Source organism: Euprymna scolopes, chromosome 3, assembly GCF_053919585.1.
Source record: "Euprymna scolopes isolate OS-2025 chromosome 3, ASM5391958v1, whole genome shotgun sequence".
Taxonomy (NCBI): domain Eukaryota; kingdom Metazoa; phylum Mollusca; class Cephalopoda; order Sepiida; family Sepiolidae; genus Euprymna; species Euprymna scolopes.
Window position 1 is genome coordinate 54840611 of NC_136484.1, and position 18001 is coordinate 54858611.

General features: G+C 28.7%; 1 protein-coding gene across 1 annotated transcript in view; it reads right to left on the minus strand.

Moving 5' to 3' along the window:
* Positions 1-999: 999 nt before the first annotated feature.
* LOC145255534 (protein patched homolog 1-like) overlaps positions 1000-18001 on the minus strand; it is a 114602-nt gene continuing 97600 nt past the window's right edge. The window contains exons 21-29 of the mRNA XM_080113993.1: positions 17766-17854; positions 17299-17490; positions 16988-17125; positions 16635-16777; positions 7578-7677; positions 6895-7137; positions 5053-5143; positions 3101-3187; positions 1000-1488 (exon numbers count right to left, since the gene is read on the minus strand). Of these exons, the coding sequence (XP_079970119.1) occupies positions 3102-3187; positions 5053-5143; positions 6895-7137; positions 7578-7677; positions 16635-16777; positions 16988-17125; positions 17299-17490; positions 17766-17854 (1082 nt within the window). The 3' untranslated portion in view covers positions 1000-1488; position 3101. The remainder of the gene's footprint in view (positions 1489-3100; positions 3188-5052; positions 5144-6894; positions 7138-7577; positions 7678-16634; positions 16778-16987; positions 17126-17298; positions 17491-17765; positions 17855-18001) is intronic.

Genomic DNA, 18001 nt, shown 5'->3' on the forward strand with positions numbered 1-18001 from the left:
ACCTTTGTTTCTTTTTTTTTTAATATCCAGTCTGTCTCTGTAATACATTTATTTCTGTTTTGGTTCTGTATTTATGTTTTTAAGAGAGAGAGAGAAAAAAAAATTAAATTTCAGAGCTGGTGATATGGTGGTTGCTTTTCTTTTGTTTTTAAATATATTTTCGAAGTCAATTAATATACTCTTCTATAGTGAAGAGATACCAATATGATTTGTGTGTTTGTTTGAAGAGACTTAAATATGTAGAAAGCCATAAAAGGAAATTGTTAGATTTGAGGGAGAGAAAAAACAAAAGGAAAAAAAAAAAAGTTTTCTTTTAAGTTAGTCGTATCACAGCTCTAAAAAGTTATTCTCATTCTTTTTTCAAATTCAAACCAATCTGTTTTGTTCATCTTTCTCGGAAGACATAAATTAATTGTAAAAAAATATAAGTGTTCAACATGTGACTGCACTTTTTTCTTCTGAAAATGGAAGTTGCAAAATAAAAGACGGGGTGCAATTCTGTTATTTTGTAAGGAGGCGGTGACAGTAGCAGCAGCTCAAGTAGAGATATAGTTTGGGGTAAAAGAAAAAAAAAAAAAAAATTTGTTAAAAATATTAATGTCTCAATTCTCCAGTTCTGTTCGGACATTTTTTCTTTGTTTTTATTTTTTGTTGTTGTTTGTTTTATTTTTTAACATCTATTTGTAAAACTGTTTGTTTCACTTTTTTATGCCTCCTTCACTGAAATGGAAAGAAAGAAATGGACACCATTATTGCTATTAAAGTTCATGGACTTTCCAGGCCAAGGTCATCAAGAGAAAGAGGGGGGGGGAAGAAAAAAAAAAATAATGTCACCAGAAGTAATTGTTAATTGTTCAGGTTTTGGTAGATCAATTTAATCTTAACTCCCAAAGAACTGGGATAACTATGGAAGTTTTAATTTTTTTCTCTCTTCCTTTCCTCTCATTTTTAATAATGGGATTTTTGTGAATTATTTTTTTACTTAAGGGCGGTTTGGTATTTTTCTTTCTTTTTCTGTCCTTCTAATGTTGGCATGATGTCCTACAAGCACATCCGATAATAGCATTCTTTCACCAATTGTCAGCAACTGCTGCCAGAAGTTCAGCCTTTTTTCTCCATTTCTTAATAGCTGCTCACATCTTGTTATCATGGAAACCCTTTTAAAAACTTTCACATAATAACCCAAAATCACAGATGGTTAAAAAAAAAAAAAAAAAAAAAAAAGCACCCAAATGTCATCTTTCTTCCTTTTGAAGGTTTGTTTCAACTTTTTTTGAGATGTCATCATATTTGCTCTTTATGTTCTGTTACCAAATTTCCACAAAGTGTTACCATGGACGATCCGATCTGTGAACGCCTGTTGGCGTCAGGGCTGTTATTTCTGAGTCAATGGTCAGCGAGTGAACCCGATAGACTCTGAGAACGAACTCATAATTTATAAATATCAAAATCAGACATGTCTTCAAAGACATGGAAACGGCTGCAACTCTGCAAGAGAAACAAAATAATTGATATTTAGAAATCGCATAAACTTTAATGGCAATAAGGTATGATCATCAGTTTAATGTATTCTGACTAGTGGCATAAAAACTTGTCTAAACTATGTAATATCGAAAAGTCTTAACTAGAAAAGGTATAAAATAGATATTTGAACATAAATACATAATGTAAAAAAGATTTTCTCATAGTTTAACATTATGTTCTCAGGATTAGATCAAAATATTTTTTAATATATCTGTTTCTATATGTATAAAAATATTTTCTTGCAATGAAAAGGATTAATTAAGGGAGGTAATTCAATATATATTTAAGTAAATGCAAACAATATATATATGTATTATAGTATTGAAACGGTTGATCAGAAAAATTTGTGCCTATTTTTTTTATGCTCAAAACGATTCCTTTAATTATCATTTTTATTTGATTTAAGAAAAATCTTCCACTGCTGGAAGTAATAATCAAATAATAAATGTTTGATTTTAAACTTCCAGTAAAACTAAAATCTATAGATCACCCCCCCCCGCACCCCCCCAGTGTGTTTTTACGTTTGAGAAAATATATTCACATTTAAGATGTGTTTTTATGGTAATCAGGACAAAATACCCATTTTATAGTTAAATATAAAGAATAAGAATCAGAAATTTAGTACGGAATCAGTAATAATATTGGAATGGTCCCATTACAAATATATATTAGTGATGGGATGATTCCAATATTTTTTCCCCCGATTCTGATACAATTATAGATTCCTCACTAAATTCCTGATTCCGATTCTTCATAAATCTCCAAATATTTAAAGAAGTTAATATTTTTCCCTGATTAGCGTAAAAACATGAAACAACTAAGAAAGATGAGGATAATAGTCCGCAATAAATTAAGAAATAATAATCATTGAAATAATTCTTGTAAAATGTACAGAAACATTAGCACCAGGTGTTATAGTTATTCAGAATTACACTTATTTTAAAAGACAAAAATACAGAAAAATCTTTATGATGTACGTACATCACAGAACGAAGATGTCATGTTCCAAAAATCACATAACATGATGAAGTAGTAATTTGTAATTTATTTAAGCTAATCAAATTTTATGATTAGCCGGATGGAACAGGTGATAGGTGCCATATATATATATATATATATATATATATATATATATATATATATTTTTTTTTTTTTTTAAGGTTGCATTAAATTTTTAAGGAAAGACAACTTAATTCAACTAAGGACTTACCAATTTCTCCATAAGCTATCACTAAAAATCATAACATTTGATTTTGTTAAAAAAAAAAAAAAAAAAAAAAAAAAATCAAAATCAATTTGCATGATTTTTGGAATATAACATCTTCATCTCGAGACGAGTACATACACCATAAAGATTCTTTTGTATTTTTGTTTGTTGTTTTTGTAAATAAATTTATTCTTAATATGCACCAGCGTTATTTATTGTGCATACTTGTTACACATGTCTTGCTGCTTGCGCAATCCAACATGAGAAGCATTTTTTTTCTTAACACACAAGTATATATATATATATATATATATATATATATATATATAAACAGAGAGAGAGAGAGAGAGAGAGAGAGATTATATTTACCTCATTTGCTGCCATCCGAATCTGAACTATCTAATTCTTTAAACTTTCGTCTTTTGCTTTTGTAACTGTGTTCTTGTTCTACAGCACCTGAAAGTAAGGAGAAAAATTGCTAAAAACCTTTTTAAGAAAAAACATTTTTATTAGAATATAAAACAGAATACTGACATTAACATTAGATTTGCTGATTTAATTTTAATATATTAAATGGACAAAAACTAAATATATTAGAAAAAGAAATGCAATAAAATATAGGTTATTTAGTTATCCATTAAATTTTTGTAAAATATTTTCCTTCTTCAAACTTATAGTAATGGCTTATTAAAAAAAACAAAGAAAATTTAGTTCATTTCTCTCAAATAGTTTTTGCAACACTGCATTTGGAGGTGGTGCTTAATTCAAATTGCTTACATACCCTCCTCACACATAATAGTTAAAAAGTTTTTGTACATAATTCTCCATATATTAAAAAACAAAAATAAAGAAAAATCTGTGCGATACAAGTGCCTGTGATTAAATGAAAATATCATATTCCAAAAATCATAAATTGATCAAACAGTTTTATTTTTATAAAGAAAAACATTTTTAAGCGATTAATGGGAATTTGTAGGCATTGCAACAAATCGCACAAGTTTTGAACTATTGAGACATAGCTCAGTTGCTTAGAGGGCAGCGCCATTATCTAAAGGGTTGTAAGTTTGAATCGTGGTGCGAGTTGTTTTTTTTTTTATTTGATTTTTTTCATTTTAATATTGAAACGGTTATTTAAGCCATTTTTCATGTTCTATGTTTTTTTTTTTGTTTTTATTTTTCAGATTTTAAAGAAGTTTTAACGTTCGTTTTTCTGTTTCCTTTTTCCATCACATTTGCATTTTCTTTTTTTTTTTTTCCAATTTTTACATTTAACATCGTTCGTTTGCCTTACGTTAGTTTTTTTGTGTTTTTTTATTCGATTTTTTAAAGTTTTGACATTTATTTTATATAAAATATTTAATAATTTACTATTTAATATTTATGCTTATGTTTTGATTACCAAATGCTCTGTTTGTGTTTTAAATAAAATAGAAGTCTTGTCTATTAATTCGTTTTTTTTTTTTTATCTTTTCCAACTTCCGAATAATGGTCTTCACTTCTGGCAAGAATTGACTGATGTAATCACCATATTTGGTGTAAGTCAGAGTACTTTGTGGATTTATTGTCAGGGATATTAATCTGTTTTTTGGAGATTAATCTGTTTTTGAGCAATTTATATAAATTTTTTTTATTTTATGAAATGTGCTTAATAGAAAAAATGTTGCATATATATATAATACGATAGCATGTGTGTTATACTTACATCTTTTTTTTTTTCCGAGTGATTGTTATGACCTTTCATTTCTTGTAATAAATAATTTTACTAAGAATTCTTCACAAGTTTTGGTTTCAATTCAAGCTGATACACCCAAGTCAATATGGATATAGATATATATATATATTTTTTTTTATTGTAAAGTTGTGATTTCAAAAATATATAAGAATTGATAGAAAATTGACTATGATATATATGAAATCTGCATAAATTAGAAGATCATATTTAAGCATATTTTATGACTGCGCTATGCTGGGCGTCCCTGCTAGCTTAGATAAATATTTTTGCAGTTTTAACAAAAGAGCTACAATAATATCAGGGCATCTTCATTTATGCTAAACATCCACAGAATGCCAACATCAATATATTACATATGGAAGAGTCCACTGTGGAATTTCCACAGGTCCCACTACCCACTAGTAAATATATATATATATATATATATATATATTAGGTTAGTGCAAAAATAATGTTTTTATTAGTTATATATACGTTAAAAAAAAAACAAAAAAAAAAATTTTTTTCGCACCAACTTATATATATATATAAAAAGAAGAAAGCATCAGAAGAAATAGAGTTGAAGCATGGTTTATTCAATTATACCAACCTGGTAAAGGTGTATGGACTTCTACTTTGACAGTTGCTGTTGCTTTTACCCGGGTTACATGTTTTATTGGGGGTGTGCCACGAGTAGAATTCTAAAAGAAGAAACAAAACAGAATTTGAAATGCAAGACAATTGCACATACAATTAGGTGCATTAAATGATACGTTTCAGCTGATACATCATAAAGAGCTGAGAAATAAACAGCGCTTCTACACTATTAGGACAAATTTTGTTGTTGATAAAAAAAACAAAAAAAAAACAATGGATTCTGATTTTTTTTGTCAATTCTAAGAAATTGCAATGGCAGCTTCCAAATTATGCAGTCAAAATTACTTGAATATTACTGAATTATATGAAAAAAACAAAAAAAAAACCAAAAAAAAAAACCCGACTTTGATTGTGTTGAAAAATTGATCAGGTGAAAAATTGTGGCTATTTTGTTTAAATCAAAACAGAAAATTATCTCCCTTTTGAACTCTCCTGTGTCTTATGATTCTTTCCATCAAATTCTATTTTTTTTTTCTTTAATAAATAATTTTCTACGTTACTGATTTTCGTAATTTTTAGATATAATCATTTTAAAAATACTAGGAATACGTAGATACCATTGTTTTCATGTGAAATTCAGTATTACGATTTCTGAAATTTCGTCTCAATAGTGTAGAAGCACCAAAGAAACATTTTAAATTTTTTATTTCATTCAAAATTGATTTTAACCAAACAAATTTCCAAAGAAATATCAGAATTTGAATCCGGGTCTCAGAGTTCGAGGTTTTTGAAAGGAGTCCAGTCAAATTTTTTTTAATGAGACTCCAATCATTACAATATATATATATATAAAAACAACTTTAAAATAAAGAGTTGAAGTCAGAATTTCAGTAATCCTAGCAACAGTAATTTAACCCCCCACCCATGTCAAATGACATTACATTTTGATATAATGGTTCACCTTCTCTAAGTGATGCTATCTCGAGTAACAGCATTAAGCTGGATACTCCACAAGACGTGTTCTTGTCCTGGAATCTAGTAAGATCAAGTGACCACTATATATATATATATATATATATATATATATATTATGACAGCCCCTTTAAGAAATTTGTTTCTTATCGTTGAGCACTTTCAGTTGAATTAAAGTCGGTCAATTTAACTCTTATGCATAGATCATTGTATAACGATTAGATCACCGTCTGACTGACGTAAAGAACATTTAAAATTAAAATGTTTAAATTCGACGTTATTTCATGCGGTTAATAGTAGCCGAGCGGATATGGTCTTTGCTAATCGAGCCAGAGTTTGAATCTGTCGACTGGTGTTAATCGTGACACCCTGCACTGCAGTGTCTGTAGGTATTTAATTATTATAGTAAAAAAATAATTATATATATATATATATATATATATATACATATACATAGACACACAATAGTGTCCAAAACTAAGGGATAAGATTTTAAAACCTAATATCTTTAGAAATAACAACTGTGAAAAGCTGAAATTTTGACAACTGGTAGTCGTTATCATCCAAACATACTAAAATTTGAATCATTTGCAAAGGATAGAAAAAAGAATTATAACATTTAATTTCAGCTTTTCAGTTGTTATTTCTAACAAAATATTAGGTTTTAAAATTTTGTCCCTTAGTTTTGGACGCTACTGTATGTCAAATGACATTACATTTTGTTATGATTTCCCTGAAAAAAATTAAAGATAGAAATTGTTATTCTTGAATTTTTTTTTTTCTTCAAAATTCAATTGGCCATGAAGATTTTGAAAATGATTCTCAACCTGCGTTACATTAATAAAAAAAATTTAAATATCCAAAAAAGACTTTTTCTACTTACACTATCGCTAGATTCTTTCCGCGACACCGGTATTGTCGTAGTTTCTACAACAACTTCTGGTTGTACAATAATTTCATGTGAGGAATATTGCGTTGGTTCTTCTGTAATTGTGCTAAGTGAAATATCAGATGGCATCCGTGGGTAAACATGTCGACTGACAGAGCGCACGGGTCTATCTCTAGGACGTGGAGATGGTTCTGGCGTTGGTGCCTCAATCATGTCTCCATTGTCTTTAGGAATAATCTGAAAAAGAAATAAAAAATAACTATTATAATCATCTGTTTATGTAAAATAACAAAAATTAAGTGAAATTTATTTTTTATTACAATTTCATAAATATAATAGTTTAATGAAATATTTATCTGTATATGATTAACACAAGTTGCTATTTTTCTTTTTATTAAGTGTAAAATTTTGTATTCATAATATCATATTATCGGTTCATAGCTGAACATAGCTATTTGAATTTTGAATAACCAGTTTCATAGACAGAATATGCAAATTAAATATTGACTATTAAAAAAATACTTTTTTCAAGTTTTATTAAGTAATACATTATTTTTTATTTTTTTATTTAATTCATATTTTAAATCAACAACATAAATACTTTAAATAATACTTGAAATGAGGTGTATTAAAGATTTATTTTCTTCTAGATAGAAGAGCTTGTAAATTGAACTTACCTCCCCTGGTGGACCGACCATGGATAAAATTACAGGCAAAAACCACAACCCATTTAGTAGACCAAGTAGAACCAACACAAGCAAAACATTAAAAATATACCTGTAGCGGTAAAAAAAGAAAAAAATTAAAAAAAGAAAAAAATTAAAAAAAAAAAAAAAAAAGAAAAATGAAATAAATTTATCCTAGTATATATTATAACAATTGTAATAATATCTGGAAAAAAAAAATTAGACATCACAAGGTTGGTTTTAGTGTGAAAAACAGTCTACCCAACTATGTCAATTTTTCGTCTACAGACTTGAAACTTGATATAGAGGGAATTTGGATCCGTGGAAAAAATTTGATATGGTTTTTAGCTGATAAAAATAGTTGTTAAGGAGTCAAAATTGAAAAAAATTGGAACTTGGCAGGCATGTCGACTAAATGTGATATTTCTATGCATGTACAAATATATATTTATCTTTAAAGTTATTTTTTTAAAAAAGTTTTTATATATGCATTAACTTAGATCAGATGATAAATATTGCTGTTTTGGTTTTGATTCTAGCTAATGGCATCCAAGTTATATTTTTTACTTTTGAAGTCACTACCTATATATTGGGTACAATATAATTATCAAGAGTATTGACCCTATAAAATATATACAAAATCTGCATAAATTAAAATATATTTGAGCATATTTTATGACCGGACAAGGCTGGCCAGCCTGCTAGTATATATATAAAGTAAAGAATTACATATTTAACAAGCGAACAAGTTTTTTTTTAAACAATAAAATGACCGCAAGTATTTCACACTATAAATGGAGAAGATATCAAATTTTATCAATGAATATTTACAAACAGGAGTTGTTGGATTCAGTTTTGGAGCTGTAACAACTTTTTGGAACTTATAAGGAAAACCTATTAAAATAGATTTAAAAAATTCTTAAAAAAAAAAAAAAAACCCCAACTGTTTTAGACTATTAATTATTTTTGTTTCTTGCTTTTAGTTAGGGCTACTATGTTGCTAGTACATAAAAGTGTTTTATAAATTAATGCAGTTAACAGAAAAAAAATGTTCACGGCTATTTTTATAATGATGTACTTCAGGCAAGATAGAGCTTAATCAATAGTTATACTTGAAGAATTTTTCTTATGTGGTATATGAGTAGTGAAAAAGAAATTTTACTAAAACAAGAATAAAAGAAAAGTTTGAGAGAGGAGGGAGAAGGAAGCGAATTGTACAGCTCTATCTCCTGCTAGATGGGTGGGCCATACACACACACAGAGCTTGCAACCCTTTTAGCACTTCAAGAAAATTCAGGAGTTCCACATGGTAGATTTTGGGGAGGAGGAGTGGGAAGGGCTAAGCTAAGTGAAAGCCTATTGTTGATAAAGAAAAAAAAGAGAGAGAAGGGTTTCTTGGTTTGACCTCAAAGAAGGATTTACTTATTCCCATAGCAGCTGACACAATCTTTAAAACCTAAAGACAGATCTAAAAGAAAAAAAGGTCCTATATAAACAAACATCTCCAAACAGACAAGCCTACAGCAGAGAAGGAGACATGGGTTATTTGTACAAAAGGAAGAGAAATGTGTCTGTGTACACACATACACACTCATAGAAAAAATAGTACAATGAAATGAACTGGTGAGATTTTAATATCTGAATCTTTATTATAAAAAAAAAAAAAAAAAAAAAAAAAAAGGAGGGAAGACTTCCTCAAAACAGAATTTATTTTTCTTAAAAATTGGGAAAAGAAGATTTAAGAGACAGGGAGGGGGGCGCTAAAAATTATTTAAAGTTTTTGATAACTTTATGTTTGAAAATAAATTTGATCCCCCTTCCCTTTTTCTTTCCTCCCTTCAACTTCACCCCCATTCTTATTTATTTATTTACTTATTTTTTTTTCACATAGGAATCACCACTTATCAAGGCCCTGAGGCCACTCGAAGATAAGAGTTATTGAGTGTACAGTAATCAATGAGATAATATCGTAGTTTATGGAAATTTGCTAAATTGGATTACTTAAGGGGGCGGTTCATCAAGAATTTGTTTATGTTAGACTTGAAGACAACAAAGTTGTAGTCAGCTGGAAAACAGGCAAACGGAAGAGAGTTCCACAGACGTGCAGCTCTAAGAAAGAAGTTTTGTTCATGGAATCTACGTTTTGATTTAGGCACAGTTAGAGTGGGGAAAGTTATTGACAGTAGTTTCAACTAGACGAGTGGTTTTTGAGAAAGATTGGCGAGAGGGGAACCAGTCCAAAACTAACATCCTTAACTTCTTTCTGAGGAAATCCTTTTAATAATAAAGATAGAAATAATAAAATCTCTCTCTCTCTCTATACTTACTCTATATATATAGTAGTAAGTTATAAAAATATATGGAATATTCTGTGTAGCTTAATTGCCATATATATTTTTATAACTTACTACCTATGTATTGAGTACTGTCGAAGTAAATACTTAAAGTTTACGCATAAAATAATACTTTCGTATATTAATTTATGTGATTAAATGAAGTAGTCATATATATATATATATATATATATTGGATTGCACAGACTTATTGATGTTTGTATATATTCTGATATTTTTCAATTTTACAAAAAAAAAAAAAAAAAAAAAAAAAAAATATATATATATTGCATTTGCATATATTTATATTATATCAAAACTAGATCAAACATAATGGAGCATCACTAAATAAAACTATAAATTAAGTTTGTCCAGACAAGATTATCATTGGGATGACCCTCAAAACAAACCAAAACTGGTTAATTTTATTTTAATAAAAGAGTACATTAAAAAGTATTGTGGAAAATTTAATTACATTTAGTAGATCATGTTCATTGAAATACCTTGACTCAAAATAGAATACTAAAAAAGATTAAAAAACAAAAAACAAGCAATTGCACTAAATTTAGCATGAAAAGCTCTTGGAATGTTGGATATAATAAAATTATGAGGTTCTTCTTCATTATTAGAGCAAAGTTCTAACATCTAAATACTGAATTTTGAGTAAAACCAAATTTTAATTGTCATGTCGTAGAAATGAATATATGTAAAAATTATTAAAAAAATCATAAGATGGAAAATTAAATATTACTGAAAATAGTTTTTGAAGACAATTAGCAAAAATTGAGTTTTGCTAAATTGGCCTAAGATTTCACAAAATTATTACCTCCCATGTTATGAGTGGAACTCTGGTTTCTTTTTTTTTTTTTTTTTTTTTTTTTTTTAATCAGAACTCAATGTTCGCTAATTGTCTTCAAAAGCTATTTTCATTAATAATTTTCTACTTTGTTTTTCATAATTTTTGGATATATTCGTTACTGTGACATTACAATTAAGTAGATATACCATTAGTTTTACTTGAAATTCAATATCTCAATGTTCATTTTAATAACATGAAACACCAATTATGAATACTAATTGTGGTGCTTAATATATAAACTTTTCAACATTCCTTTATAGGAACTAGATTAAAACAAATGAAGCATGCATGGTCCCCTGTGAATGCACAGTGAACGAGGCATAAAAAAATGACTAAGTTCAGCACTGCCCCCCCTCCATTTAGCCCCAAAAGTCTCCAAGGCCTTAACATTTAAATTTGAGTTCAGCACCATGCAAAACTGCTAAATAGACATACAGAAAATTTTGGACAAATATGGTAAAATAATCCCATAAATGGAGTGTTTTTATTAGCCCTAAAAGAGCCCCTGGGGCACATCCAAGAGTTATCGCAAAGTATAGACAAACAAAATTATATAGGAATCAGTTAGTTACAACTTTTCGGAAAGTTTTATAAAAATCCAAGGCATCAATTTTTTTAATAAACACAAAAGTGTTAATTTTAGCCATTTTAACCTAAAAGGTACTCCCAGGGAGGGGCAACCAAAGTTTTCCTGGAAAATCCGTTCTGTTACTTTTTTACTCGTATCATGTTTAATGTTTGTGCAAAATTTTTTTTAAATTCCAAGGCATAGTTATTGAGAAAAGTGCAGACAGATGAACGGACAAGGGTGAATTTACAGGTCCATTCTCTTTTGTCGGGGAAATCAACAAATTTAATGCTAACCATAAATTTATTTTGATTCATTTAAAAACATTAGAAAAACAAATGTTATAAAATATTTTATTAAATGATTAAAATCATTTTTTTCTCTTATGAAATATTTTATTAAAGGATTCCAATCATTTTTTTTTTTTCTTCATTTCATAACATGATTTGGTTTTCTAGTATTTTCAAATTAACCTTACAAAATGTTTTTAAAGATATGATTACTCCTATCATTTATTTTGATACTGGTGAGCTTTTTGTCTTTTTTTTTTTCTCCAATTGTCCTAAAAATTTTACTCATACTTTTTTACTAATTGTCACAACACTTCCTCATTCTTAATGTTCTGTATTATTATTTTTTTTTTATTGTTCCTTTCTTTTGTGCTAAGGTCACTTGGCATTGCACCATTATAATTATTTTCACCTTACATATTTGTCTATGGTGTACAACAGTAGACCTGGCCACTCTCTTCAGGCATTACAAAAAATCTATAATTATCATTATTAGAGCTTTTTAGTGCTGAAAACTGTTTTCTCTCCTTAATGTGGTGAAATAGAGAAGGAAGTTAGGAACAAAGTATTAAATTAATTGTATGATGAATAAAGGGAAGAAGAAAAGATGTCCTTCATGGCCCAATGCTCAGCTTGAGGAAAGGATAAGAAAAAAAAAAAATCAGAAATGGGGGTGCCTGTGTCTGGGTTGTCCTCTTTCCAGGTGCAAATAAGGGCCACTAGGGTCAAATCGAGCATATTGTGTGGTCCTTCATCAAACAAGCACAGATGTGCCATTCCCTGCTGATGTCTGAACCTACACTGGAGTCTAAAAGATTTACCAGAACATTTGGTTTTCCAATGAACCTAGAAAAAAAAAAAAAAACAACCCTACAACCTCCCCACACCCATTGGAGGAGGAAGTATTTCCCCTGACAATTCTCTAGAGTTGATTTTTTCCTGGGAATGGTTGAAAAGAGATTTAATACTTCAGGTCTTTAACTTTTATCTTATTCTTTTTACTTAATAAAAAAACAAAAACAAAAAAAAAAACACCTACTTCAATTTTTTTTTATGAACATTTATATATTTGATAATACTTTCTTTTTTTTGACAAAATGAAACAATAGAATGCAATATCAGTTTATAATTTACTTTACATAAAAACCACTGCACATTTATTGACTAAATATATGTACTTGTGTCCAATCACGCAACACTTAGGAAATAAAAACGAGTGCCATTTTCTTCTCCCTCCTCTGAAACCATTTCCAGTAGTGAGGGGGAGTGAGAAAGCAAAAAGCAAGTCAGACAACCATTTCAAACAAATTTAGAAAGAAACCTTCACCTCTATAATAAAAAGTAAATCGTGGATATTCACTTTTATTTAACACATCAAAAATAATTTATAAATGAAAAATTTAATTACATAATTCTATGATTTTATATGAATATTTTAGTAATATATCTAGATAAATAGTGAGTGCAAACATTGGTAAAGCATAATTTTTTTTTTCCATTGTCATTTTGGACAGAAGGTGTAGGTTTTAAATCCAGTAAAAAAAAAAAAAAAAAATCAAAAAGTATGTATTTTTTCTCAGTCTGTTGCATTCTTATTGGCATTAAATATTTTATGTTTTTTCTTTCCTCCCAAATTAAAAAAAAATATTACAATAAGTTGGTTTTCAGATTTCTTACTTTAAACTATTTTGCTTTTACATAAATTTTCTTTAGTTAAAAAAAAAAAAAAAAAAAAAAAAAAAAGAAAAAAAAAAAAAGAAAAAAAGATTGTCCAGTCATGTCTAATGTCTTTTGGCTGCCTTGTTGGTTAGTGTTCTTTTCTTTCTTTCTTTTTTTTTGACTTTTATGTATCCTGACACCAATGGGGCTAGTAAAGGCTAACATAAGAGTTTTAAGGTATGGGTAGGCTAGATTGCCTGGTGTATATGAGTGAGAGAGAGAGGGGGGGTGGCTGAGGATGTTTACAGCTTTCTTTCCTTGGCAGGCACCTTGGCTGCTTAAGGGAGAGGAAGAAAGAAAGGGTGTACTGGCATATAAGTGTCACTGGCTGTGTTGCAATATGGGTGGTCTGGCCAGCCAATCTGACTGCCATATCTTTCAAGCCCCCACCTACCATCTCTACCACCCAAGTTCTCACAAATGTATTCACATTAAAGGATTTATTTCTTGACCTATCTAAGCCAAACTAACACTTTAGTGATTCACCCTCTTTTTTTATACAATAGCTCACACCAGGGTTCAGTTTTACCCTTTTCCTCTCAACTCCATTGTATATACAAAAGAATTTTGCTTTTCTTTTTGCTACAGCAAATTCAACTTTCTTGATTACACATATGTAGACAAGCATAAAATTAACATGGTTAGAACATCTCGTATTTCATTACTATAATAGATAGATAGATAGATACACTCACACACACACTTTTTTAACTTTCATTCAAACAATCTTTTTGTTTTAAATCCTGTAAAATAAACTAAATTTTCTATTTTTTTTTTTTTTTTTTTAAATTGGTGAAACCAAAATCTTACAAAGACAAATAAATCATTTAACTTCTTTACAAGAAAACGCAGTCATTTTATGTTGAACTACAGGGTGGTCAAAAAGTCAGGTAACATTTTAAAGAAAAACGATATTAGTAATACACGTATATTTAAGTACCATACATTGAAATGTAAAATGAAACAAACATGAAATATGTTTATTTTGTTAATTGTCGTCCATTTCTCTCTATCAATCGCTGGAAGCGATTAACCACTGATTGTGTAACATGTGTAATCATGTCAGCTGATATCCGCGCAATCTCCTCTTCAATAAATAACTTTAAAGACGCTATTGTATCAGGCTTCTTGCCATAAACCCTATCCTTTACATAGCCCCAAAGCCAGAAATCAGGAGGGGTAGTTTATATATTACACTCAAATATTTAAACAAATAATATTAAACGAATAGAGATTATAATGGATCATATTGTTTTTTTCTACCTTTAACATGTAACCTGACTTTTTGACCACCCTGTAGTTGTGTCTATTGAGTGCTGCTCGGGAGTCTTTTAGTGTCATTTTTGTTTAACTAATACAGGGTGCGGCAGGAACCTTACATTTTAAATTTTCAACTATATGTTGCTAATGAACTTATGCAAGTACCAATGTTTTCATTTCACTAATAAATTGACCTTTTTTTTCAGGTACCCTCATCAAGCAATATGATGTGGACTGGTGCACATCGTGCTTTTACTATAGAAATGATTTTGAAGAAGGGTGAGTGAATCTGTAAGTGCAACACAGCGAGACTTTCTGTTACCCAGTCTCCTACACATTCAACTCTCAAACATGCATTGGCCTTGGAATTGTCTGATCGAACAGTCAGAATTCTACACATACAATGTAGGAAATATTTCTGCTGCACCTTATATAAAAAGGTAAAACGATTTATGGAAAAATCATTAACTTAGACTCCAAGAATTCAACAGCAACCAATCAATGTACGATCGTTTCTGAGATGATACAATTTTTTTTATGATTGTATTGCTATTGATCCAATAAAATTCATGTTTATAAATAGTACTCAGTAACAAGTAGAGTTGTTATAATTGAATAAAAATATTTTAAACAATCAATGTAATGATTCAATTAAACTTCACTAGAATGAAAAAAAAAAAAAAATGAATAGTATGCAAGTTGTTTGAACATACATTACATACAATGCTATTTCATCATCAACCTCCCCCTTCCCTCTAAATTATTTATGGGAATTACATTTGTAAAAGTTTAAGTGATTTTATTGCAAAATTGATTTCATGACATTCCTTTGTCGAATTAGCATTTCAAAATGTAAATATTTTCTAATAAGAAGTTAATTGAGAACAAAACAGAAAGACTCCTCAGGTAGTATGTACATAAGAAATACATAATCAAGCTTCTCTAAATGTAAATAATTATATTAATAGTTTAGGTATTATAAATATATGAATAAAAATAATGTATTCGCATTCAATCTCAAGAGATTGTTAGAACTATCGTTAATGTGAAAAATTAGATTTAAAATTAAACCCAAAATAATTTATCTGTTAAATTTATAAAGAAAATAAATTGGGGGGAGGGCCCACATATCAACAATATTACTACGCTTTCGGTTGATCAAAAAGGGAAAGTTACCAAAGAATTCAATTTTGAATCAGAAAGATTAAAGTTGAATACATCAATGAAATCAGAAACTGCTTAAGGAGTGCACATTTCAAAATTTTACTGAAATTTATTGAAAACCTTTAGATATATAAAAAAAACAAAGAAAAAGAAAAAAAAAAGAAAAAGAAAAAAAAAAGAAAAAGAAAAAAGAAAGAAAAGAAAAAAGAAAGAAAAGAAAAAAAAGAAAAGAAAATAAAAAGAAAAAGAAAAGAAAAGGAAAAGAAAAGGAAAAAAGAAAAGGAAAAAAAAGAATAAAGGAAAAAGAAAAAAGGAAAAAAAGAAAAAAGGAAAAAAGAAAAAAGGAAAAAAGAAAAAAGGAAAAAAAGAAAAAAGGAAAAAAAGAAAAAAGGAAAAAAAGAAAAAAGGAAAAAAAGAAAAAAGGAAAAAAAGAAAAAATTCTTTGATAAGACAAAGCACTTTGGAATATTCACGTTTTCCTTTGATTTAAGAGCACAAATGATAATACTCAACTTTTGTTTGCCTATAAACTTTAATTTTATGTCAGAAATTACTTTCTCTTCATCAGTTTAAATGCTTTAAACTCCCTTTCTAATTTTGATAGTTCATAACGCAAAAAAAATACCTCGGCCCATTTTATCCATTAATAAATTACAGATGGCAGCCCTTTCTCCAACTTTGTAATCATTCAAAATTTAACATAGTTTTGAAGCCTTTTAAACTGATTAAAAATTAATCTGGTTTGAATTAATATACAAGTACACAAAAAGTCAAGTATTATGGTTCATTGGTGCTTTTAAATAAAACTGTAATTCTATTAAACCCTAAGAGATTTGACATTTTAAATTGACTTACTTTATAATAAAATCAAATTCTGCTCCCATCAACATGATGATGCCAAGAAGTGTAGAGATGCCTCCGTGAACAACAGGTGCAAACGTATGCTCCAATGACATCAACATGCGTCTATTGCGATTACCAACAGAAGTTAAAAATCCCTGTAAAAAGAAAAAAATGCATAAAACTTTATTATTTTTGGCATATAAAAGTTAAACATTTTGTTGAAAGGTACAGCATTTAAATGACATCAGATACCGAGTGTTATGCTAAACTCGTTACTTTCAATTGCTAACATAATTGCGACATTGAATTTATACTTTATCTCCTAATTTAGATTCAACAGAAGAAAAATAGATGGAACTACTTACCATGCATACATGTACGACAAATTCCATGCCAATACCAACAGCAATGACGAGTGTAACTGCGGGTACGGCACTTAATTTAATACCGGCAAGACCCATAAAACCAAGTAAATGGAACACCATAAAAGAAAGGATGAATACCTGGTAAGAAAAAAATAAATAAAAATAAATAAATGAAAATGTAAAATAATAATGATGACAATAGTAATTGAGGTTTATTGCCACCCAAACCCGAAAGAAAACCAATGGTCACTGATAAGAAACATAAATACATTGAAAAATTAATTAAATTTTGAGTATTGAATTCAACTTACAATGATAAATGCTAACCAGGGGTTCATGAGGATGATTGCAATTGCTAGGAACGTGACAACAAGTATACAGACAACGGATAGACTAAGATATGTTCGTAAATGCAAGTACTGTTCCCAATAGGTGAAAGGTACTCCATGAGGATAGTTAGGAAGACCCTTTTTTTCAAATTCATCACATATTGAACGGATAAGCTGAAAAATATAAAAGAACATACATTTAAAACCTTAATATGTTCATGGAATTTTTTTTTTTTTTTTTACAAAATTAAAAAGTTGATAACATGATTATTTTGGCATAAATGATTTATTTAAAATAAGCCATTTCAATTATTTTATAATCATTTTTTGCAGAAAGGTAATACTTATTTTAAAAGAGTTGTCATATACAATTAAGTGAACAAAAGTTGTTACCTATACTTGTAGGTATTAATAAATTTAACAAAAGAAAGAATAGAAATATGACTTACCTCAACTGTTTCTATGATGTCACTGGTGTTTGAAAGATTTGTCAGGTAAAAGGGTAATTGTGCATATTGAAGTGGATGAGATTTATGAACTGGAAAAAAAAAACAAACAAAAATTCAAGATAAATTAATCAAAAATTGATAAAAATAAATGTGTACAAAATTTGCATTAAATCATTCGGCACTTCTACACTATTGGGACGAAATTTCGGAAATCGTAATGCTGAATTTCACATGTA